Source organism: Pituophis catenifer, unplaced genomic scaffold, assembly GCF_029215685.1.
Source record: "Pituophis catenifer annectens isolate HBS135680 unplaced genomic scaffold, rPitCat1.0.hap2 SCAF_400, whole genome shotgun sequence".
In the NCBI taxonomy this organism is placed as follows: Eukaryota; Metazoa; Chordata; class Lepidosauria; order Squamata; family Colubridae; genus Pituophis; species Pituophis catenifer.
Window position 1 is genome coordinate 1600 of NW_027257280.1, and position 26903 is coordinate 28502.

General features: G+C 35.5%; 1 protein-coding gene across 1 annotated transcript; it reads right to left on the reverse strand.

Annotated features, from left to right (window-relative positions):
• LOC139326952 (nesprin-1-like) lies at positions 1–26903 on the reverse strand (the record flags this gene model as incomplete). Its single annotated transcript, XM_070956669.1, has 19 exons — positions 1–148; positions 2371–2525; positions 3364–3510; positions 5089–5271; positions 6835–7039; positions 9753–9886; positions 10213–10383; positions 12486–12641; positions 13554–13709; positions 14894–15070; positions 15936–16085; positions 17687–17869; positions 18160–18292; positions 19187–19383; positions 21000–21131; positions 23159–23332; positions 25395–25595; positions 25966–26085; positions 26802–26903. Coding segments are annotated over 19 exons (3024 nt in total), but the record flags the coding sequence as incomplete, so codon positions are not given.

Below are 26903 nucleotides of genomic sequence, written 5' to 3' on the forward strand. Positions count from 1 at the left end.
CTCGTGCGCCCTCTGCTGTTCTAAAAGAAGCTGGTAGTTTCCTGAAATTTCTGCAGCCAGTTTCTGCTCAGTTTGAACCAAGAATTCCATCCAAGTCTCACATTTTTCTAGGAAGGTTTGTTGCTGCAGCAAGAAGGACTGTAGCTTACTGCAAGGATAAAGAAGGACTCAATGTACACCCGAGTCTAAAAAACAAACCTATGTTTTTTTTTTTAAAAATAAAAATAAAACATTACTGGATTACCCAAACAACATTACTGACTTCATCTTGGATTCTTAAAAACATGCTGATGAAAAAGGAAATAAAGGAAACAAACTGGATATAAGCACAAACATTTCTTAATGTTAATTTCTTAATGGCCATTTCTTAAATTTGAAGTTAGTGAACCTGTTTGTCTCACTTAAAACTTTATTTTAATTCCTAAAGAAAAAAAGTTCAGAAGTACTTTTATTTTTCTAAGCACACTCTGTTTTAATAATAGATTATTAAGAGTCTTCTCTGCAGAGAAATTAAAAAGACAGTAATAATCAAACATACATTTTAATCTGTTACTTCTATAAACCTTACTTTTTATCAGCTTTTTCTTCCTCTCTCCCTTTGTTTGGGTTCATACATTATGTTAAGCCACAATGCAGTTTGTTTGTCTTGGGTTTAGCACCTAACTGTGATTTTTCCGGTATAATCTTTTAAAAGAAACCATAATTGAGTGTTCAGACTAGAAAATTTATTTTTGACATGGTTCCCACTTTTTTGTTTGTTTGTCTGTTTAAAGGTACAGCAGGAACATGGTGACATAATTAGAAGGGGCAGTTCAAAAAGGTTAGTTCATTTTTCACTGGAATTCTTTTCACATAAGAGAAGGTAGATCCAAAGGCTTTTCGGAGTATAAGATGTTCTGGAGTATAGGACACACCTTAGTTTTTGGGGAGGAAAATAAGAAAAAAAAAATGTCTCTGCCTACCAGCATCCATTGGTATTCATCTGGCTAGCGTTCTGTCAGTGTGTGAGAAAGTTGAGGGATGTTTGGAAACTGAAACAGTATTTGCTGTGTGAGCAACAAGGAAGGAGACAGCAAGGAGCCTGGGCATGGTTTAGCTCTGCAGTTCTGTGTCTGTGCTGAGCTGTAAACTAGTCTGCTGCTCAAAACTGAAACTCCTCTCCTCTGCTTGTGTTTTGCTTGTATTTACTACCACATTGAAAACCTGCTTTTAGTATTGTATATTTACTTCATGTGTTATATTATATATAAAGAGAAGTTATTGAATCCTGCTAAATCAGTTACTTGTGTGTACTTTCTGGATGTGATTGCTGCTGCAAACTCTGAGTCCTTGCAGCAAATAGCAAACAGCCAGATCAGCTTCAGCACATTATTGCAGTCTGATTCAGCACGAGCAGCTGATTGGCGGGTGGATCGGCCTTCCAGAATACCCCCAATCAGCTGTTCCAGGCTGCAGGGATTGCCACAGACCATCGCAGCCTCCGTGCCTCACATTTTTGGCTACCTTCGGTATATAAAATGCACCCAAATTTTCACCCTCTTTTTTTGGGGGGGGGGGAGGAGTGTGTTTTATAATCCCCCCCCCAAAAAAACCAACAGTAATTCTTCATTCCTCCTATATACATACCAAATGAACTTATAAAATATTTGACAGATCAAGGAATGGGGTTTCCTGCAGCTAATTAGCATATCTGAAGCAAAAAGTATACATGATAATATTGTTTCTCCCTCTAATGTTCACACCCTGAACGCCTTATTCTGTTGCATGTAATTTTCTTACGGCAATTATTTTTCATTATTAGTGATCCATAGGTCACAGAGTATCAATTAAGGCCAGAAAAACAGACAGCAAGCAATTTTAATGAGAACAGAATCTGAAGAATCATGAAATATCCTTTTGGCTTCTTGATTAAAGAGATGATTCTGCAAATAAGAACCTAGTAACTGTCACCCGAATGAAATTTTTCGAGGGCTGCCACTCTTTTGTTTGCATTTTCTGACATTTTATATCTAATTTGCTTTACTTGTGTCATCTAATTGCCTTGGGAAGGCCAACTGGTTTTTGTAAAGTAGGTATACACAAGCAATCTTTCAGCCAGTGAAGTAGATAAATTTAGATTTTAATAAAGTTCTGGCAAGATAGACTTAATATATTTTTAGTTTCACTTCTGGACCTCTTTTGACCCATAGTAGAAAGAGTCTTGCTTTAAACCATATAACAGAATGAAGTAAATTTTTACATCTTTCCAAACCTTATGCAATTCTAGAATTAGTTTTTTAGGATTAGGATTAGAACTATTGGCCTGACAACTCTGCTTTATTAAAACTCCAATCTGTGTAAATTACACTGTTTTGTAAATATCTGACTTACCTGAATCTTTCAGTAGTTTGTGAAGAAATCACTGACCAGCATCTATTCAGATTTTGCATCCTTTTGATTTCTTTATCATTCAAGGGCAACCTATATCCCAGCTCATTTAGACGATCCAAATCTGGTGCCATGCTGCTGAATTTTAGCATCTGGCACTATAAAGTGAGAGGAAACAAGGTTTATAAATAGTTTTAATTGCCATATTTGTAATCCGGGTACATTACTGCAAAATATATATTTTATACTAGAGTACAATTTTCGATGCTTTATGTTACAATAATAAAACATACTTTATTTTCAAGTTATACAGTTACCCATATTGTAACTATTACCTTGGACAGCTCACAAGCAAAGTTCTATTTAGGAGAAAAAACTAACAATAATGTTTCCTTTTTTAGAAGATTGATTAAAGTGCCCGATATGACTTACATACTACAGGGAGAATGTTAATGTATTTTTTAAAATTAATAATACATCTGCTCTCTCTCCAAGGAGCTTAGTGCAACAAATATGAAACTATTCCTTGGAATACACCCTAAAAAAAGTTTTGAGCTCTTAACTGTATTAATAAGGCTTCAATGTTATGATTGTTGGGAATAGCTGGGAAAAAAGTAGAACTACATACTTCTGTTGAGGAAGTTAGTAGTTAGCACTGATCTTGTTATTCTACAGATCTTGTTATTCTATGAGAATACAACAGATCTTGTTATTCTATGAGAATACTTACATACAAGTTAAATACAAAGCTAGTGGCTGTTTATATACATACATACATAAGAACACTTTGTTCTATCTTCTTTGATATGAACCTTTTTTACCTGGTATTTAATCTCACTCATTCTTTTAATCCACTTTATTATTCTCAAATACATAGTTTTTGTTTTCCATTTAGGTTTTTAAAGTAAACATAAATTTATAAATAAATAAATACCCAATAACTATAAATAAAATGCGTTTTGAAGGTTAAAAAAAAAAGCATTTTCAAAAACTCACTTTAAGCTCTTCCATTCTGTTCCGAATGATGGATGAGTCCGATGAGTGGCTTGGATCTTGCATTTTCAGCATCTCTTCCGCTTGCTTTGTCCACTGCTCCAGCCCTGTCAGACTGAGATTAAAGGTCTGGTAGTCTTGAACTCCTGCCTTAAATTTTAAAAAATGGGGCGGTTTATTAATACAGTTTTTTTTTCCAATCTTAGAATGGCATGAAATCCAATATAAAAAAGGAACATTATATTTCTAAATTAAAAAAAAGGTGGTGTTTGAATGATATGAAGCTGGAACAATTATAAGTAAAGTTGTACCTTATGCCGATTAAGGTCATAATTCAAGTTGTGGCCTAAAAGCTCTGTTGCCAAATGAATGTGGACATTCATTTATAGGTTGTTTGCTTTAGAAAAAAAAAGGTGAAATGCTAAGATTTAAACCTAATGATTTTGCGTTCAACTAAGAACATAAAGAAATGCTGAACTATCAGTCTGTATAAAGGAACTCAACCCTAACTATTCTTTGGTCTTAAAGGAAAACAAACCTGACTGGAAGGGCATAAGATCAGGGGTGAAATGCTACCGGTTTGCTCCAGTTCGGGCAAACTGGTAGTAAAAAAAAAGCTACAGGTTCGGTCGAACTGGTAGTTAAAAAAAGCTACCAGTACCAGTCTGAACTGATATTTCCGACGATCAGCTGTGCCACGCGGTTTAGCTTTGCTAGAAAGCAGGAAATCCTGCATGCACGCACATGCAGTGTGTGTTTGGTGCACACTGTGCATGCGATGCAGCACGTTTGTTGTGTACTGTGGATGCACACGCAGCGTGCGCTTGGCTCGCAGCACGCATGTGCGGCCAGCGAACCAGTAGCAAACTGGTTCAGATTTCACCACTGCATAAGATACTGATGCCGAAGCTCAACTACTCTGGCCATCTAGTAGGAAGAGAGGGTTCATTGAAAAAGACCCTGACGTTTGGAAAGACTGAAGGCAAAACGAGAAGGGGACCACAGAGGATGAGATGATTAAATAGCATCATCGACGCAATGGACATGAGTTTGGGCAGATTCAGGGAGACAGGGGAAGACAGGAGCTTAGCATGCTATGGTCCAGGGGGTTGTTTTTTATATTTACTCAGAAGAGTAAAGACTCTTCAGAAGACTCAGACATGACATAGTGACTGAACAAAAAAAAAATCAGTCTGTATAGGTAAAGGTAAAGGTTCCCCTCGCACATATGTGCTAGTCGTTCCCGACTCTAGGGGCAGGGCTCATCTCTGTCTCAAAACCAAAGAACCAGCACTGTCCAAAGACGTCTCCGTGGTCATGTGGCCGGCATGACTAAATGCCAAAGGCGGACAGAATGCTGTTACCTTCCCACCAAAGGTGGTCCCTATTTTTCTACTTGCATTTTTTACTTGCTTTCGAACTGCTAGGTTGGCAGAAACTGGGACAAGTAATGGGAGCTCACCATGTTACACGGCACTAGGGATTCAAACCGCTGAATTGCTGACCTTTCGATCGACAAGCTCAGTGTCTTAGCCACTGAGCCACCGCGTTCTCAAATATTGTGTCTGAACAAAAAAATCCTTTGAGAAGAACTGTTTCTTCTCTGATTGCTTCCATCACTATGTCCTAAGCATGATATTATCACAGCACATAAATGATAGCCATGTGACTAGTTGAAAGTACAATAAGAGACTACTTTTTCTGACATGTCAAGGAACATTTCCCTACCTGTAATATTGACTGCTGTTTGTTGAGTCCCTGCTCTAAAGAAGCTAAATTCTGATTTAGTAAGAGCTGGCCGGATTGGATAGCTGCTGCTGCAGAAGAATCCACTTGCTGCTTCAGCTGTTCCCCGAGTTCGTGCAGAACAGATAGAGAATCTTGCATTGTCTTCATGCCTTTAAGTAGATCCTGTGGAAATCACAGCAAATGTAAAATTGAAGATGGCAACTGTAATGTTAAAATTCATTTTAGTAAATAGATGGGGCCTGAATATAGCAATAGCATTTAGATTTATATACTGCTTCAGAGTGCTTTACAACCCTCTCTAAGCAGTTTATAGAGTCAGCATATTGCCCCCAACAATCTGGGTCCTCCCAACCTCAGAAGGATGGAAGGCTGAGTCAACCTTGAGCCGCTTAGAATTGAACTCCTGGAGTGAGCGGTGAGTTAGCCCTGCAGTACTGCATTCTAACCACTGCGCCACCAAGGCTCTTGCCAATCTTTATGCATGTGCTTGAACACGAGCACTTGGCACAATGACAGTATGTCATCCTGGCACAACTATGTCCAGTCCTTACAAAAACCTGATAATAAGACTTGGATTCACATATCTACATAACTGTGCAGTTCCCTGAGTGACTTTAGGACAGTCTCTTTTTATTTCCACTTAATCTATCTAACAAAACTAGTGTTTTAATAATCACATGACAGGGGTGAAATATAAAATTTGTTACTACCAGTTCTGTGGGCGTGGCTTGGTGGGGGGGTAATGTGACTGGATGGGCATGGCCAACTTTTTTTTTATATACTTTTCAAAGCATTTTTTTTTAATGCTTTGAAAAGCCTCTGCCGATCAGGCAACTCAGCTGGGATCGTCAGAGAGGCTTTTTAAAAAATGCTTTGAAAAGCCTCTGACGATCCCAGCTAAGCTGCGCGATCATCAGAGGCTTTTTTTTTTACTTTTAAAAGCATTTTTTTGTCAGAAGAGGTTGTAGAAAAAATGCTTTTAAAAGTTAAAAAAAAAAGGCTCTGATGATCATGCGGCTCAGCTGGGCATGGTGGGGGGGGTGCAGGGATTTTTGCTACTGGTTCTCCAAACCACCTGCTGCCATTGCTACCAGATCGGGTGATCCGGTCCGAACTGGGAACATTTCATCCCTGTCACATGAGGAGAGATTACTTCAGCCTTCAAGATATATTGCTTTAATCTCCCTCCCTTCCTCTCTCCCTCTCTCTCTCTCTCTCTCTCTCTCTCAAACAAAATAGAAGAAACTGACTAAAAGATTAGATTTATGAACAAGGTTCCTGAAGAAGCAAAATTGTTCAGCTTATCACTGGATACTGTCAGGTAGTAGAAGAAAGCCACAGTTTCCAAGATTCTGGAGATGGAACAGCATGGTTACCATCCCCCAAATTAACTGGGTTTACTGTATTCTCTGCTCAACTCACATGCATTTGTTGGTTGACCCGAAATACTCCTTTATTTCTTATGGCCTGGAGAAAAATTTAATAATGTGATCCTAATCAAAAATATGGAAAAGCAGATAAACTTGCTTTGCAAGACGCAATGAGGTAGTAGGCTTTGTGAGACAAATAATAAAGGGAAAGCTAGATATTTTCTTTTCATTATCAGCGTCTTCCTAATTTGTAATAATCTATACTAGTTTAATATACTTATTTACTTCATGGTGTCTCAGTACAGGACTGTATTAGCCAGAATAACAGTTTACACCACAAGCTTATTAAACATACATTGCAGTCATGAATCCAAGCAGTGACTTCATCATCAACAGTGTCCTTATTGAGTTCAGCCTTCAAAAGTTTATTTGTTCGGTCCTCATATTGCCGGACAGTAGAAGAACATTGCAAGTAATAGTTTTTATACTTCTGCCAGAGATGAAGCAGACTTTTACTGGAATGTAAATGCTCTGCAATTTCTTCTAGAAGATTGTTCCATCTGGAAAATGAAAGAAATTGATAATAGTGCAAAAGTTACATAATATATGAACATTCTCCAAATAATGGATGGTGGATGAGAAAAATCTTTTGAATACATGGCATAAAGTAGCCTTATAACAGATGCCATGTACAAAGATAGTTCGCTATACTTTGTAGAAATATAGGATTTTAGTATTATTTAATTTAAAAAATAGAAGGATAAAAGTACTAAACATTTACAGTCAGGATACCATAAGTAGTCTTCAGTTAAGAGAATCTGGAAGAAAGAATTAAAGAAGTTGGAAGACAAAGTAGAAAATACTGAAATTGAATTACTCTTCCTGGTAGTCTTCTGTTTAATAACAATGAAGCTTAATTTGGTTGGTGTTTTATAGGCTCGGTAAAGGTTGGCTAGATTTTGCTATCTGTTCTTCCAAAATTAAGTATTTTTGTTATTATACTATTTCTGGAAGAGCAAAACTATACCAAGGACATATGAAATCTTTTCTATTATTACAATGTTATCTGAAACAAAAATGCAACTACTTTTGGCTGTATGGTAGGGAGAGAGGGATTCCAAATTAAAAAAAGAAACAAATATAAAAAACATTTAGGGCTAGAGATTTTAAAGAAACATTAAAAATATATTTGAACATAGCAAAGTGTTTTATATAACGAGTTAATGGACTACCGTAAATTTATACAATTCAAGATTTTACTTCTTCAAGGATGTGTATATGCATTTACATACACACACACACAGTAGTAAAATATGTAATATATATATATATATATATATATATATATTGAGGTTTTCGCGGGTGTTTGTATGTAGGTCTTTGATTATTCGGGTTTTCTCCCACATAAAATTGGAGGTGTCTTGGCAACGTTTCGATGAAGTCTCATTCGTCATCTTCAGGCTGGTGTTCTTGGCTTCATGCTTCTAGGAGCAATGTGTGTGATCGCAGCTGTTTCTTCCTTTTAACTGCCAGTGGGGGTGTGAACTGATTAGGTGGGAGCTTGGCTGTGTTCTGATTGGGTGGAGGTGTGTTCTGATTGGTTGGGGGTTTGGCTGTGCTCTGATTGGAGGGGGGTTGGCTGTGCTCTGATTGGCTGGGTGTGTGTTCTGTTTAGGTGGGGGCTTGGTTGTGCTCGGGTTAGTCTGAGTAGCAGGGGGATTTGAGCTGGTGAGCTGTGTTGCTGTTGTTTGGCTTCGTGTTCGTGGCCGTGCCATCTCTTCATGTTGGGTGTCAGTCTGCTTCATGTATGGATTGGAGGGGTTTAAAGTGGCTAATGATGCAGCTGTGGTCTGGCTTCTGGTCTGTGGTCGTGCCTGATCATCAGTGTGGGTTTGAGTCTGCTTTCTGCGTGGATGTGTGGTGGTTACATCCTGTGTGGCTCTCGTGAGTGTGGGTCTGGTGTCATTTGTCGTGTTAGGGACTCGTTTGTCAATAAGGGCGGGTTTCCAAATGGCTGGTAGGCGGGAGGTATCATCTCATTTATTCATGCTGTGTGGACGTTTTTCTATCTTGATGGCTTCTCTGATTATTCTGTTGTTAAAGTGTTCAGTTTTGGCAATAGTTCTGGTCTTTTTAAAGTCAATATCATGTCCTGTGTCTTTGAGGTGTTGGACCAGGGAAGAAGTTGGTTCCTCTTTTCTAACTGAGTTCTTGTGTTCTTCAATGCGTGCACTTATTCTTCTGTTGGTTTCTCCGATGTATGTGGTGGGGCAGGCGGTGCAAGGGATTTCATATACTCCTTGATTTTCTAACTCAATTTTGTCTTTGAGGTTTCTTAGGATGGTGGATATTTTTCGGTTTGTGCAGAATGCTGTCTTGATGTTGTGTTTGTGGAGGATCTTGCTGATTCTGTCCGAACTACACACTCTCACTAACGTACTAACATCCAATGGATTCCAAAGAAATAAGATCACCAACCTAATCCAAAAAGAAACCCCCACTAAAATCCAAGACAGAGAACAAGAAAACGGCAAAGCCCTCCTCCCGTACATAAAAGGCACCACATACAGAAGCAGCTCCTCAATGGGGATCTTACACTCTGATGAAGTCGGTAGGGGCTGACGAAAGCTTAGCACAAATTTTAAAATAAAAAATTTTAAACTTTTAAACGTTCCGGAGATCGTGATGTCTATCGCCTCTTCTATATCTATCTATCTATCTATCTATCTATCTATCTATCTATCTATCTATTCATACACATACATATATATTCACAAAAAAATGATTTCAGCTAAAAAATGGAACTTTGTTTTGAATTACATTTAAAGAGGTACAGTAAGTAATTCAAAACATACCTCCAAAACTTACTATTTCCCCTTTATTTCTTTAGAAATTTTCAACACAATAAATGTTTTAAAAATTAAAGAAAAGAGATAGAAAATAAGAAAAAGAAAAAAGGAAAACATAGAATTATGACTTCTGCCCTTCTTTTCATCTAGTAATTGCCATTTTAACTTTCCCCTTTTACTTGAACACTTTTTAATCCCCAAATCCATGAACCCTCTAGTCATCCTCTTCTTTCTTCAACCAAAAGTCCATATAAGGTTTCTAATCTTAGTCTAGCTTCTAGAATTTTTTTATCTACTTTCTCAATTAATTACTACATATTTGAAAAATATTTGCCAAAGGGGAATCTACATTACACTAGATTTCCAATCCGCCAGTAGGTACAAATTGTAGATTTTACTTAAAACAACACCAGTATTTTCATACCTTAAGTTCATTTCTTTCAAAGTATTATTCAGTGCCTCTGTAACTGGTGGATGGCATTCTTTCAATAGTGCATTGGTCACTGATCCAAATTTTTGTAAGCGATGGTCTTGCTTTTGCAATTCATCTAGCAAGTTCTAAACAAAGAAAAATAAGATTCAAGCAAACAGAAATATGCAGGGTTTTTTTAATTGTAAAAGATAGCAATTTTTTTTAAAAAAAATCTCATTTTCAAAATCACAATTGGTGGGTAATTATTATAGCAGGTGCTAAAATGATGGGAGCAAAGAAGTAATGAAATCCTGAAACATTATTGAATAAAGATTGGTATGAGTTGTCATGGACTAATTTTAAATTTATTTTATAATTACATTTAGAGTGGCAATTGTTTATTTTCTTAACCTTCTGGCAAAATTCCATGATCTTGCTTAATATAATAAATGTGTTTGTTCTTATGGCTTACCTGAAGATTATCTACTTGGACTTTCACTGCTTCCAAAGAGCCAGTAAGAAGATGAAAGCGAGACAGAGAATACCTTGCTTCCATCATGTAGCTGTTAAGTTCTTCGTAAGATGCTTTGTAAACTCTCCACTGATGAAGGACAGATTGTAGCAATGTTTTCAGCTGACCGACCTGGCCAATGAAACAAGAAATATAATAAATATTAAAATTATCAATGTATTTACTGAAACAAGTTTGAATTGAAAAAAAGAATTGTCATATTTTACTACGACATATTTTGTCTATAGTAGAATTGTTTTTTAACAAACGATGACTATTTAGCTAAGAGTGCAGTAATTATTGCAGTTATTTTCTGTCCCTTCCCTAATTCTTATTTAGAAGTATGTACAACTGCTTACTTTGCTGAAGATAATCAAATTAATATTTTTACTTTGAAAGAAAGATAATATTGAGAGAGATAGGGAGAGAGAGAGAGAGAGAGAGAGAGAGAGAGAGAGAGAGAGAGAGAGGGAGAGAGAAAGAGAGATGAGGTCTGAATAGAAGATAAGGTTTTCTTACATTTGCATAGAAAGCAGCTTTAAAGGAAAAGAAGCAAATGGGAGTAAGGTACGAATATTGAAAGCGGAGTTGAAATGGAAACAGAGAAGGAAGAGAGACAAAACCCGCAATATCTATCCATCCATCCATCCATCCATCCATCCATCCATCCATCCCACTCATTAACCAAAGCAATTCTGTGTGGCTTAAAATTTCATAAAATAATAAATATAAAAGCATTAAAACTAACAACACTTAAATGAAGGCTGAAAACCAAGAACACCAATGGTACAGGAGTATGTTACTCTTGGCTTCCTCTTGTCACTTTATCTGTGCAGGGAATACACATCTGTAATGAATAGCCTCTTTTAGCTAAAGACATATTCCACATACTGACATACTTCAGAATATTCAATTAGGGTAGATGGAGAAGATTGAGGAAGGAATAAGGCTGATATACTGACAGAATAACTAGACATACTAGGCACGACTAGACATAGGGTACTACTCAAGGTTGACTCAGCCGTCCATCCTTCCAAGGTGGGTAAAATGAGGGCCCAGATTGTTGGGGGCAATATGTTGACTCTGTAAACCGCTTAGAGAGCACTGTGAAGCGGTATATAAGTCTAAGTGCTATTGCTATTTGGAGACCAAAATTTCTGCAATGTCTTTTGTGTGAACACTGTGTGAATAGTTTGTGGATATATAAGCAGATGGGGTATCAATTTTATAATGCCCTAGACTTAGAATAGAATAAGCTGGAAGGTACCTTGGAGGTCTTCTAGTCTGGCCCCCTGCTCAAACAAGAGAACCTATACTATTTTAGATAAGTGACTGTCTAGACTCTTCTTAAAAACATCCAGTGATGGAGCGCCCACAATTTCTGGAGGCAAACTGTTCCACTGGTTAATTGTCCTCACTGTTAGGAAGTTTCTCCTTAATCAAGGAGAAAACCACACCCTCAACACTTCTAAGGCAGGCTACTATATAAAAGCAGGGAGCAAACCACACACTCACTAGCATCCCTGTCAAGAAATGAAATGTCTGCAGGCAAAAAAACCCCCCACAATCTTAGAAAGCATCAAGGACTTCACAGTTCAACCCTGAGCTACACAGATTCTCTTCTATTGCAATTCAGATATAAAAGATAAAACAGATCTAGACTCTGATATGTTTTTTCTTTCCCTTTTTGAATTGTATGGGAAATTTCGCTTCTATTTTAGATTAGCTGAAAGTTTCTCTGCCATCTGAACATCTATGTCATGTTAAGAAATGTAGTTACTATTAACTGTGATTAGTGCATCATTGGGAACTTGAAATAACAGGTTAGGGTACATAAAGTCATTGAGAAAATCTACCCAGGAGAATCTACTCATGTGGTTTTAGAGTCGAAAATGATGATGGCACATAATCAATCAATCAAACAATCAATCAATGATTAGTGGAAACAAATAGTAGAAAGATTTCAGGAATCTAATGTATAATTAATTATTTGATGCACAGCATAAGGGTTTTATTAATCAATCAATAATTCTAGCTCTTGTATTTCTAGCTTTTGAATCATCTTCGACATCTGGATTGGGTTGGGAGAAGAGGAACATGGAGGCACAGCTCTTGATTGAAAGTGATTTTTACTTTTATCATTCAGAATATATGTAGCTTCTTTCCTGATATCAGTGGTTTGAAACTCGCCTGGTTTAAGGAAGGTACTTTTTCTTGCATTCCTTCTTACTTACCTGGTGGTCCAAATTTGCCCAAGAATTATTTAGCTTCTGGAGGGTATCCATAACAGCAGCACAGACTTCTTCTTTTTTATTTTGTATTAAGGAAAAGCCAGTCTGTTCAATTTTTTCAAGTTCTATCTCTTTTGTTTTTAATTGATCTTCAAGTTCCTGAAGGAAATAAAAAATTGTCATATTGTGTTTTAACTGCATAAGGCTTTTGTAAAATCACTAATTACTAACAACTTGTGATTAGAATTTTCAAATTCAGTACAACAAAGAATGAACTGTACTATCAATAAGAAATATCTATTATATTTGTACTAGTTTATTTAAAAGTAAAGAATATCTGTGTCAGGAGATAGTAGAACAGAAAACAATGAATTGGGGAAGATCATAAAGATCTGAAAATTGAAGTTGAAAGATTGTGGCATATTTGGCCATGGTGGCTCCATTGGCACATTGGAAAATTGATAAATCTATTGCACATTGATAAAACTTCCATCTGTCAATTACAAAAGGCCACATTGCTTGGACCCACATATATACCAGGCTGATAAATTACAATATCTTAGGTTCTTGGGAAGAAATTGATGTGTATGAAGGCCAAAACCAGCTAAAGAAGTAGAAGCTATGATTTTACATTGTTGTATATATAATAATAAATTAAATTCCTATCCCATCTTGCACTGGGTGGTTTACAAATTTATAAACATATTTTAAAACAAAGAACAATACAAAACAAAAACAACACAAACAAAGGAACAGAACTGACAGAGAAAGCAAATCCTATAACAAAAGGAAGAAAAGAGGCACCAATAATCTCTCCAAAGATTAAACATCCCCAACTCTTTTACCAATTTATTTACCAATAAATAAAAGAGTTCTACCAAATAGGGAATATTCATATATCATTTATTAACATACCTTACTAATTATATTAATAATATTATTGTATTGACTAAGTGGGATTTACATCTGCCCAGATATGCATTTCAATGATATTAACTAGCATTCTGTTCTTCTTTTCAATAAAATAATAAAACAGATTTGATTGATAATTAATGGCAAAGTTGTTTTTACCTGACAGTCTTTTAGGACATTTTGAACTGAAGCTTGATCTCCAATTCTCTGTTGTTCCTTCAGTTTTGCCTCTTGAGTTTCAAACCATGTTTTTAGGCTCTGGATGTTATTTTCATATTCTGTCCATGATTCAAGGAAACCTTCCAACAACTGAATCTAAAAGAAAGAAAGAAAGAAAGAAAGAAAGAAAGAAAGAAAGAAAGAAAGAAAGGAAGGAAGGAAGGAAGGAAGGAAGGAAGGAAGGAAGGAAGGAAGGAAGGAAGGAAGGAAGGAAGGAAGGAAGAAAGAAGGAAAGATCACATATTTCTTAATTCTCACTAAGTTAAATAAAGAAACATTTCACTGGAAAAAATACATGGGTATTGATCCTATCTTTTTTACAATCAAGTTGTTTGTAAAACTGTTTTTTTTACAAAACAAGTTGTTTTATCATGAATTTGAAATAGAATCAAAATCCACTGCATACTTTCAAGTTTCAGTCCAGCAAAAGCAATCAATCAAATTCATTGGAATGACTGATATTGGAATGACTGAATTCAACCTAGCTGAAGATGAGAAGATTTTACTTCAGTGCTTTATGCAATTTAGTATGATCCTGAAATTAAATTGTTAGTTATAATTTCTTACAGCAAGCCAAAATTTCTACAAATTTTGTGAAATGTATTTCAACTAACCCATTGTTAGAATCAGTGCCATCAGCCCCCCCTTGTTGTATCTCAGCAAAAGGTTTGTTATAACAAACAGGAAGTGAATGTTCAACATATTTGCAATTTTCTAACTAAGAAAGAGATGCTAAGAACACAGTGAAAAAGTAAAAACTACAGCATGACAAATAAGGTTAGACCATAAAGCAACAAAAATACTGGTTTTAAATATGGTATTATTTACTAAATTAAACACAGTATTATTACTAGCAACTGAACCGTACTAGGGGTTTGGTGTTTTTTTGTAGCATTATACAGGCGGGATGTCATTGGTGCTCTCTGGAAAGATAGATACCGTGTTTTCCCAAAAATAAGACCCTGTCTTATATTTTTTTGAACCCTGAAATAAGCGCTTGGCCTTATTGCCATGCGCTCAAAAGCCCGATTGGGTTTATTATCAGGGGATGTCTTATTTTGGGGGAAACAGGGTATACAGTATATAAGACTGCATCAATCTGGCTTTGTTGATGGATAGCATTTGATACCATCAGAAGAAATGTGCCCATACTGCAGTTGGTTTACAAATTACTATCTGTGGAAGACACAAAATTAATTCTTCCTTCAGAAGGCAGCGTTTTAGCAGCATATAAAGTTTCAGATAAGCTATGTTCACACATATCAAGTTTATTTCATTACCTTTTCCATTATCAGACTCTGCAAAATCTGCCACCGCCTATTCATCATTCCAAGTTGTTCGGCAAAATCCGTCTTGTCACTACGCTTGCTTTCCACATCCTGACTACTAATCTGTAACACTGATTGGTTAACGAAGTCCACGGTTAACTGCTTACAGCTTACATCAATCTTAAAGCCCTTGTGAAAAATAGACAGAAGAGAAGCTCTCAGATAGTACAATACGTATCCTAGCACATGCTGTGTTTCGACTTACATCAAACTTCGCCAAAACTTCTGCTGTAATGTTTACCTTTATGCTATCCTTTTTCTTTAATTCATTGAGGAGGAAAGGAAAATTGTAAATTGTTCTCAGCATTCTACATAGTAAGCTGCTTATTTGATGATGATGGCAGGAAATGGTTCTGCTATCTCTTATAGTATTTCTTTTGAAAAGAGATAATTCAAAAAATAATCCTGTAGAGAATTATTTCCTATTAAAAATCACTGTTGAAAATCTTTGGAAAAAGAAAGTCCTTATATCCAAGACATGGTCTTGCTAGGGCTATGCCTGAGCTTGTTCCTTCCAATCCATACCCCAACAGGTTCCAGGCATGAAGATGGAATATTGATATCCAGAACATTAATAACGTTAATATCTGTTCAGCCCTGTCAGCATGTATAACTAGTTATCATCACCATATTGATGATATCTGACCCTTTGCTCCTATTTGATCTCCCCTATGCCCTCATATTGATGTTAAACAGAAGTGGAGAGAGAACACCTTGTTCTGAGAACCACACAAAGAAATTGTCTCAGGCTTGATCTCTTCCCCACTACCAAAACTAGCTGGAACAAACCCAGAGACAGGAGATGAATCACTGAAGCATTTCCACAGGGTAATTGCAGGCAAAAGTCCAGTAATTAGAAACTTACATCCTAAATCAATGGGGTATTACAACCTTCAAATGCAACTCCACAAGTTAAGTCTAAAACCAGTTCCAATGCAATTACGTAGCAGATATCAATGTAAAGCGATTTTCCAACTATTCCCTCTTTAAATACCTTATATTTCTGGAGGTATTCCTGGACAGCTTTGTGTCCCACTATATTTTTTATGTTTTCCTCATCCTTAGAAATAGCATTTTCCATCAAAGTAATCCAACTCATGATTTCTGTGATGGCATGGCGAGAAGGAAGCTTATCCATTTGGAGCTGCAAAAAAATAAATCAAATGAAATCTAAGAGCCAGTACATACTTTGTTTGTAAGTATATCATTGTGTATATATTACGATGGAGAATATATGTTCAGATATGAAACCAACTTTTAATTTGAAAACATTCAACATAACCAAACAGAAATAAAAGATATAATAAAGATATTAAATTATATATATTATAATATCTCTCCCTTTCTATGTGTATGTGTGTGTGTGTGTGTGTGAGAGAGAGAGAGAGAGAGAGAGAGAGAGAGAGAGAGACAGACAGACAGACAGACAGACAGACAGACAGAGAATATATATACAGTATACACACACACATACAAAATATAACAGCCAGTACTTTAAAGATACTTTGCCTTTCAGTACTGGTACCAACAATTGCATTTATATGTATATATAAATCACATTTATATTAATACAATTTAATTCAAAGTAAATTGCCTAGAATTAAAATTTTGAATTATATTAGTATTATTTATTTAGTTCAATCCATTTGTTAGTAAAAGGATGTGGTGTATGTTTCCAACACCTTGTGTTCATAACATCTATAAACAGAATCGCTGTAAGTTGGAAAAATACCAGTCTTATCTTCTCCAGAATTGAATTTGAAAATGTGTGAATGAACTCCACTGTACCCTGTCATACGTTTATTACAGTACTGCTGCTTAATCAATTACTTCCTTGTAATAATTGCCAACTAATTATCTACATTCCATATCATATCAAAAAATCATTGCCAAAATATCACATACAACTCCACTGTAAGCACTAATTTGAGAACATTTGTATTTTGCATTATTAGCCATTATAGTCTCAAAAGGTTTTGTCAAATCCATCTCTCTTTTTTCTTTCCTGAGTGGAAGAATCACTGGATCACTGCTAGTATGAACACTGCAAAGTACTGGAATTTGAATTGGAAAAAATGTGCTTCGCAAAGAATATTAATATATATGGACCGTTTCTTCTTTTTACAGCAGTCACATCTGAAAGATTCCCACCTCTGCTTCAAAATCTGTCCTCAGATGTCTACCTTTGTGTGCAAGCACAGCTGCTTTGTTTTACTGACAGTCCCAACATGGAAATATTGTGTGTGCACAGACATGTACCATGCACATATACAACTGACATAGCCTTTGAAGTAGTTGCATGAGCCTTTTGAAGGCTCATGCAACTACTCATGCAGCTACTTCAAGCAGAGAGTCTTTGCTCATGCTAGCACACTTTGCAAAGGATGAATGAATGAATGAATGAATGAATGAATAAATAAATAGTACACCTCTAGGAAAAGAATGGACTAAAAACTTTTAATTCAAAAAAGGCTGACAAATGCACAGGGTTTTATTCCTATATCGTTCAGTATGCAGACATTTGAATATATATGACTATTTTTTTATTTATGTTAAAATAATTTATCCAGTTGGGTCATGTCTTTGAAGCTTTTGCAGCAATCTATTTCCTGAAAACAAGGTTGAGTTTCTGGAAAGAAGAAATTTATGAGCAATGCCCGAATAGAAGATTGCCAGAAAAAGTACTAATACGTATTTGTCTGTGCATAGAATGAAATCATATGTAGTGAGCTGAATTTGCCCTACCTGATGCAGTTTTTCCTGCACTACTGGAATCTGTACGAGCAGTTCTGTCCACTGATTATCAATTTGTGACAGCCCAGCCCTCAACGATGCAGTATCCACCTTCTTCAGCCGGAGAAGATGATTTCCAGTGCTCAGAACAGTAGATTTTTGGGATGACTTTGCATCAACTTCTTTGGAAAATTCCTGAAATAATTGTAATTTGGCATAACTAGCAGGTTTCAGCAGTTTTATCAATAAACTTGGAGTATGAATAGAATGGAAATGCTTTATTTTGAACTGATAATTAAGAGTGCACAGCACTGCAATATATATATATATATGCATGATTATTTAGCCCCGAAATATACAATAGTTCTGGATATTGCCATTATGTGTTGCTTTACAAATTTTATTCTGCAACTGAAACAATTATGTTACTAAACAATTAGATCGTGAAATGTCAATGGCTCTATTTTTTTTTTATTCATACCTACCAAAAATGCATTCAGATGATCTCGAATCATTTCTAGTTCTTGAGGAACTGTGATAGATTGCTGGGTCCAATATTTCAGACGGTCCATTGCTGACTGGAGCCAATGAATCAGCTCAGCCGAGTCACTCTGATATCTATAAAGATGATGAAGGATAAATTTATTTCACATTAAGGCACAGACATTCACTTTCATTAAGTCATTCTCTGATCATTTAAAAGGTTCCTGATAAAATATTTTATCTTGAATATTCACATTCATTTAAATTCCATTGATTATTTTTATGTAAAATTGTACACTGTCATAAGCAACAATTTAATACATATATATATATATACCAACCAATTTCAATTCTTCCCTTGGTAGGAGCAGACAGATTTTGTGATTTGCAAAGACTCCCTTATTTGAAAAAGGAAATGGCAGTCAAGAGCCATGACAGTACATACACTGAGCATTACACAATGAACCATAAAATTCAACTCTTTTCCTTCCTGGAAGGTATTTTATAGTTTCTTTCTAGTGTGTCTTAGATTCTACACTTTCTTAGTGTTTTTCATTTAGATATATGATATTTCTAAAGTAAATAATGCTTCTGCAAACCAGATTATCTGCTTTGGCAATGGAGGGAAAATATAATTAATTTAGGCTGCATTGGACTCTTTGAATGATACTTAATTTGTTCTTTATAATTCATTCATTCATTCATCACTCATTCATTCATTTTACAGTTTTTATAGCCTACCCAACTCATTATGGATGAGTTATATCCAACACAGTTAAATTATAAAGCAACCACAACAATAAACCAAAAGTATATAAATCCCTGGAAATACTGTAATAATTCAACTCTTCCCCAGGTTGGATGCCAATAATAGTTAGCTAGGGTTGAAAGTTGAACTCTACCATTGTTTTCTTGAAATTCTCTCAAATTTCAAAACGTAATAAAAGATATTATACAGGTAACTGTATTTATGAAATACAAAATGATAAAGAATCCAAACCTATTGTTTTTTCATGTCATTTGCATTACCTTGTCCAGAGTTTAAGTATAGTTTCCAGTCTGTGCATTTCCTTAGTAACTTTGTTGGTAGTATTTAACCAATGCTCCCCTATCTGGTTCAGCTGAGTTTCCAATTCTGAACATGTCACAGAGAACAGTAGTTTTTTCCCATCATCCAGCACTTGGTAAAGTTTGGGTTGGTGTTGAGTAAGACTAGATTTCAGGTGCTTTGATAACAAAAGACAATATGAGACAATATGAAACTTCAATGATTTCTTTCTTTACTATAATCCATAAGTAAAAAGGAACCTACAACTTTACCATTAAAATGTTCCCTGTTGATGTGAAAACATACATTTCGGTAACAATTTAATGTATTAAGTATATATTAAACCTTGTTCACGGTTAATGGATTCTTTGCTTTTAGTTTACCCAGATACTCTAACTTTCCATACATGCATACTCAAATACACACATGCTCATATACATGCATGCCATACATGCACATTCAAATATTCTACATATCATACACTTACATCCTTGCAACCGTATGGCTTGATCTTTAGCCTAAACTAAGTTAGAAATAATTGCCACAGGAAATAATACAGATACAGGCTCGGATGATATTTGCAAAGAAAAGACTAATACTTAACAATGACTGTGATGTAGGAAAATTATAGAGAACTTTATGTCCAATATATAATATCCAGTCATGATTTTCTTTTTTAAATAAATGACAGATGTAAAGAGAGTCATCCAAACCTATAACACAAGGTTATTGTGGATTTTTCCTTTCCCTTTCCCCTCCTTAGAACAATCAGTAGCAAAATGTAATTGCAAATGGGGCTTGAATACTTATGAAAAAAGTTTCCACTGGGGTGCACAAGAACTATTCCTGTCTAGAGCTTAGTAGTTCATACATTTATATGCAAGGTCTTGCTAGGAAAAGAAGATATAAGCCTTTTCTCTTCATGTACAGGTTCCTAGAAAAAATTATCTTAGTTCTGTGCTGCAATATATGCAACTTACTTAGTTTATGTCTAACTAATTTATCTAATATATATTTTTTTTAATTTGATTTATAAGCCGCCCTTCTCCGAAGACTCAGGGCGGCTTACAATGTGCTCAGTAATAGCCTTCATCCTTTTTGTATACTTATACAAAGTCATCTTATTGCCCCCACAAGTGGGTCCTCAATTTACCTACCTTAGAAAGGATGGAAGGCTGAGTCAACCTTGAGCCTTGGCGAGATTCGAACCCTGCAGTAATTGCAGGCAGCTGGTCTTAATAACCAGCTTAATAACAGGGTGCCTTAAACCCCTGTACTACCAAGGCTCTAAGTAATTAATGCAAAAAAAAAAACAAAAAAACCCCATAACAACCCCAAAGTCACCGAAAATTATATATAATCACAGTTGTCTTCTCTATTCTTGTCTCCAAGTAGTTATATTCCAGGTTATAACAGATCTCTGGGGGGAAAAGTAAATAAACCCATGTACTACTTGAAGAGAATCAATCCCTCTCATGTATGCATAATTAAGTAGAAAAAATATGCACACATTTGCATTGGGTTACACATATACATCTTATCATTTTATCAAATAAATGACTACTTTGATTTTTAGTGTAAATGCACAAAATCCAAAAGATATCTGATATAATGTCCTGCTTGTATTCTCCTTCAAGCATTTGTTCAGTGTTGTTAACCCAGCTAGAAACACATCTGGTCTGATCCATATGTCTCTTCTGTTCTTAACTGCAGCCAGGGGCTGCAATGTCACCCCTAAAACGTTTGTGTGTATGAAATGTGCAGGAATGCAGATGGACAAATTACTGCCATTACCTGATAAAGTGAAATCCGATCAGTAAGCCTTTCCTCAGATTCCTCTACCAAGCCAACACTAGGAATGTTGCTTTCAACAGCCTCCAACTGCTGTGTGAGTTCCTGATATCCTTCTTCTAAATGCATCCAAGTCTGTAAACCAAATAATTGCCAAATAATTTCTCAGTGTTTTTCAAATATATCTCTAACAGAAAACTGTTCCACATTGAATTGATTTTAACAGGAACTACAGTATTCCAAATGTTCCAAATTTTCTGAGAACTGCTATTAGCTATTTGGGTTCCCTTTTTTCCCCTCAAACTTATTTTGGTACTTTCTTGGTCCTAACATTTTTTAAAAATGAGAGCAGAATCATGCTGCAAGAGCCGTGGTGGCGCAGTGGTTAGAATACAGTATTGCAGGCTAATTCTGCCAACTGCCAGTTCTCACCGGCTCAGAGTTGACTCAGCCTTCCATCCTTCCGAGGTTGATAAAATGAAGACCCAAATTGTTGGGGGCAATAAGCTGGTTCTGTAAACAGCTAAGAAAAGGCTGTAATAGTGCTATTGCTACTGTTTGCATCCTAAAAACATTTATGTTAAAATTCCAAAAACATTTCAAAAGACCCTTTTTATTTTATTTTGCTAGTTGGTTATTCTCTATATATGCAATACACTCTGTTGACTTGAGCAGTCTCAAGTGAAGTACACCAAAAAGCAGCTCATTTTGCCTTTAAAAAGGAAAGCAGTCTGCAGTCATTCAGTTCAGAAAGTTATCACTGCTTCAGTTTCAAGTTTTATTTAAGTTGCATGATTTGCAGAGAAATTCTGCAATGGAATTTGCAGAGAAATTCCAAATAGCTCTCAAATAAACAAAACAGGTTACAGGAGCCTATACTTTATTGTCTATTGAGACATTAAACAAGGATAAATATTTAAACTGAAGTAATCAGAAAAGAAAAAAGATTAAGTGCCTACTCTTCCTTTACCAACCTTTAATGGTACTTTCCTGATATTTTAAGTTCATTTATCCAGCAATAACAACAACAAAAAATAAACCAGGAGGGATAAAAATATGTAGATTAAGGAAAAATATGTGTGAAGATTAGGGAATATTCATTGCAAAAACAATTTTAGAAAATTGGATACAAGAATGTGTATAAATGTAGTCCTCAATTTACAACCATTCATTTAGTGACCATTCAAAGTTACAATGGCACTGAAAAAAAATGATTTATGACCACTTTTTTCACATTTAGGACCGTTGCCGCATGCCTGTGGTCACAGAAACAAAATTTGGATGCTTGACAACTGGCATGTATTTATGACAAGAAAGATTGTAAAATTCGGCGAAATTCACTTAACAACTGTTTTGCTCAACATGCCTTGCTTAGCAACAGAAATTGTTGGCTCAGTTGTAGTCATAAATCAAGGATTACCTGTATTACAGAAGTATATGCAAAAATTGCTACCAATTTTTGAGATTTATTTTTTTTTTAATTTGATTTATATGCCGCCCTTCTCCGGAGACTCAGGGAGGTTTACAATGCATTAAGCAATAGCCTTCATACTTTTGTATATTTATACAAAGCCAGCTTATTGCCCCCACAAACTGGGTCCTCAATTTACCTTAGAAAAGATGGAAGGCTGAGTCAATCTTGAGCCTGATGAGATTCGAATTTACACTAATTGCAGACAGCTGGTGTTAATCACAATGCTATCAGTCTGCTGAGCCACCAGGCCCAAATTAATTTATTTGGCCAAATTTATTTATTTATTTATTTTATTAGATTTCTATACCGCCCTACTCCCGAAGGACTCAGGGCGGTGAACAGCCACAGAATAAAACACATAAATACAAAAATTTAAAATAGAATAAAAATGAATTAAATAATTTAAAATACCCCATAATTTAAACATTAAATTATGTTTAATATAAATATAATATAATATATAATATATGGGATGAAAATGAAATTATACAATTTCCATACTGCCCAGGTGGCAAAATGATTTTGGGATTGGTCAAATGATTCTGAACTTTTGATTTGATGTTTTCAGGAGACAAATTGTGCCTCTCCTCAAACATTTGCATAACTTTTCTTAAGAAACTTTTTATGCCACAGGCAAACTTAATGAAAAGTTAAAATTTAAAGCAAAAGAAAAAAAAGAAAACTTTACCTCTAGAATATATTCCAGCTCCACTCCTTTCTTATGAGCTTGTTTTAACACTGCAGAGCCTTGTGCCATAAGATCTACATGGATTTGAGTTTCCTTCACAAGAGCAAAGCTGCTTATTTTTCTAAAAAGAGTTTCTGTTAGGATCATGTGTGCCTCTAGTCCTTGGAAATATTCCTGAGAAAATTATAATTATTTGTTATTCACTATAATATTTCATTAATATTCTGCTGTTGTACAAACAATCTAAAATTTTAATTTACTGATTTCCCCATAGTTTGTGTCTCATTTATATTCTGAGCAATGGAACAGATTTTGCTGCAGAATCTATTCAGAGTATGCATCTTGCTTAGCTAAAAAAACTTTCTATCTTTCAGAGAAGATTGAGTTTACATTCCTTCCTCACATGCATATTAGGAATCAGAATGTTTGTTTTTTTTTCAACTGCAGGTCAGAAGCAAGCATCTTTGACATTTTTAAATAATGTGGTTTTGCATTTAAACTAATTTTGCATCCCAAAACAAAATAGCAGTGTTTATGCAAATACACCCAAGATTATAACACAATTTTGAAACATAATTATATGAAATATCCCTATAAACTCTGGTTAGTATATTGTCAAAACATGTCTACTCCTTAAGGAGGGGGAAATCTATTCCATTATGGAATTGGGGCGGGGAAATCTTTTCCATTATGACTCAAGCCTTAATCATCTTGCATTTAGATTACTCCAATTCACTTTATATGGAGCTACTTTTTAAAACAACTCAAAAGGCACAACTGGAACAAAATGTAGGGGTTTCATTACAAACAGATGATTAAATTTAAGAGAATTACAGCTGTCCTTCAGTTATAGTAATGATTGCTAAGAGATTTGTAAGGTTCCCACCAGGAGTGCTATTCAACAGGTTCTGACAGGTTCTAGAGAACTAGTAGCGGAAATTTTGAGTAGTTCAGAGAATCAGCAAATATCACCTCTGGCTGGCCCCAGAGTGGGATGGGAATGGAGATTTTGCAGTATCCTTCCCCCAGGAGTGAAGATGGAATGGGGATTTTGCAGTATCCTTCCCCTGGAGTGGGGTGGGAATGGAGATTTTACAATATCCTTCCCCTGGAATGGGTAGGGAATGGGGATTTTGCAGTATCCTTCCCCTGGAGTGGGGAGGGAATGGGGATTTTGCAGTATTCTTCCCCTGGAGTGGGATGGGAATGGAGATTTTGCAATATCATTCCCCCAGGAGTGGGGAAGAATGGGTATTTTGCAGTATCCTTCCCCTGGAGTAGAGTGGGAATGGAGATTTTGCAGTATCCTTCCCCTGGAGTGGGGTGGGAATGCAGATTTTGCAGTATCCTTCCCCTGCCACGTCCACCAAGCCATGCCCACAGAACCAGTAGTAAAAAAAGTTGAATTCCATCACTGATTCCCACCCTGCTCACATTCATAAAGCCATTGAAATTTGACTGTTTTCCCAAGTATTGGGACAGAATGGAGGTTGAGTCCCTACAGGATGCTTTATTTGTCATAGAGAATTTGCCTTCTGGATCTCTCATATTATTTTTTAAAAAAGTACAAGTTGCCCAGAGGTATTTGGATCTTGGTAGACTCTAAATTGTACTAAACAAACAAATAGGTTTCTAGGTCAAATCCAAGGTGACTGGTTTTAATTTATACAATTCTACATGACTTAACCTGTCCTGTCTTGAGAATGGCTGCTGAGAATCTCTACCTCACTTAACATTAAAGAAGTGACAACCCAAAAATAACCCAGGGAATATTTTGTCACCTTGAAGTACATGGAACCACTGCCTTGTTTACTTTTTGCAGTCAAAAGCATTTTATTCTGATAGGTTTTTTTGACACAAATGAGGGACAGGAACTGCTTTTCATGGTTTGGCATTTTATTAAGCAATAATCGACAAAATGCCAAACTGTGAAGGCAGCCCTTAGTAGTCCGCTTTTCATAGTTTGGCATTTTGACAGTTATTTTCATCACCTCTGTATTTTGTGTAGTCCATTTATTATTGTACAAGAGTCATTTATTATATGAGTCTTTTGAGGTAAATATTTGCATAAATAAATAAAATTTCTTTTAGCCATCATTAGCTTTAAAATTATTCCAAATGGCATTTAAGCACATTGAAATAACAACTCTCTTTCCAGATTGGGAAACAAGAGAATTACAAAGGGCTCTGTTAAATGGCAGCAAGAGTAAATTATAAATGTAAGGATTGTTTTTACCTTGTGCTTGTTAAGAAGCTGTTGGATTTCCTTTTTGGAGACAACAATCAGTTTGTGATCACCTGCCATCTTTTCTTTCCCAGTTTCAATCAGGTCTGCCAGATCCTGCAAAGCTTGGTCATACTGACCCTTCAGTGCCAGATTTTGATTCAATCCACTGCGCCGTGATCCTATGATCATGATTAACTCATCATACATATCCTGATAGATGAAAAGAAAAAGAAAAGAAATTACATTATAATCACAGACGAAAAAGAAATTAGAATACAAGTTCAATTACTTAGGGCCAGTAATGGCAATCAGGATAAGGGAGCTATATGAGCTACATTAACTCCTTATGATCATTACATTTCCATCAAAATTTTATTTTTTGATGTCAGTTGACAAATGAAGCAAACACAATGATTTTTGCAATCTTCTGAAGTTATTTTACATCTGTTTCGTGTAAAATGAATTTCTTATCTATAAATAGATAATAAATAATAAATAATAAATAGATAGTTCATCAGCAAAAAAGGAAACAACTACTATGCTGATAATTATAAAAAGTTGTTTCTAATAGTTTTATTACCTGAAGTTTGGATAATTCTTGCATGAAAGATTGATCGATTTGCAGTTTATCTCCACGTTTCTTTAATTCAGTGATACCTGCATCTAATTCTTTCAGTCCTTGTTCTACTTGCTCAATAGCCTATGTAAAGAAGAACAATTCACTGTAATGTCAAAAAACCTAAATTTCAAGGAGCCTTGATGTAACAAATGGAAATTCAGTAGAGATGATACTTACATGAGATAAACCTAGGAATAAGCAACATTTCAGATGGTAGTCTGATTAAATGTTAAAATCAAACCAAGTCTCTTGGTGAGAAATACTTATAAGAATATGATATGATATATGATATGACACTACACTACACTACACTACAATTCTGACTGCATGCCATTTGACAAAGACAAAAGAAAGGCTCAAAAGTTTTTAATCATCTGTGGGTTATTAGGCACAAAGAATATTTTAGGTTCTTCAGGAGCGTGTTCATTATTCTTGTTGACTTTTAAATGTTTCTCTAATTTGCCAAGTAAAATTGAAGTTCTAAAAATTCACCAAGTTAATTTTATATATACTTTCTGCTGTAGAGCTGCTCAGTCAGGTTAAGTAATCTGACAAAATGTAAGAAAAGAAAACTAAATTATTGTTGAAATTTATAACACTGCCAAGCAGAATTCTTTTTCAAAGGCATGTCTATCTACTCCCATACAAAAAGTATTTCAGGCATTATTTATTCATTAGAATAAATACTGATGGGCACTGCCTGTAATCTGATACTACCTTCTAAGTAACTTTTTGGTGTTCATCATACCATATCTTTCTCCTTCCTTAAGAATATAAAAATGTTCAATCAATAGTACCTGTATTTGTTCTGTTTCAGGGCGTTCAACTGCTTCTGCTAGTTTCTGCAGTGCAATATATTTATTATCAGCTAATAAAGTAAACATCAACTTCAGGTCATT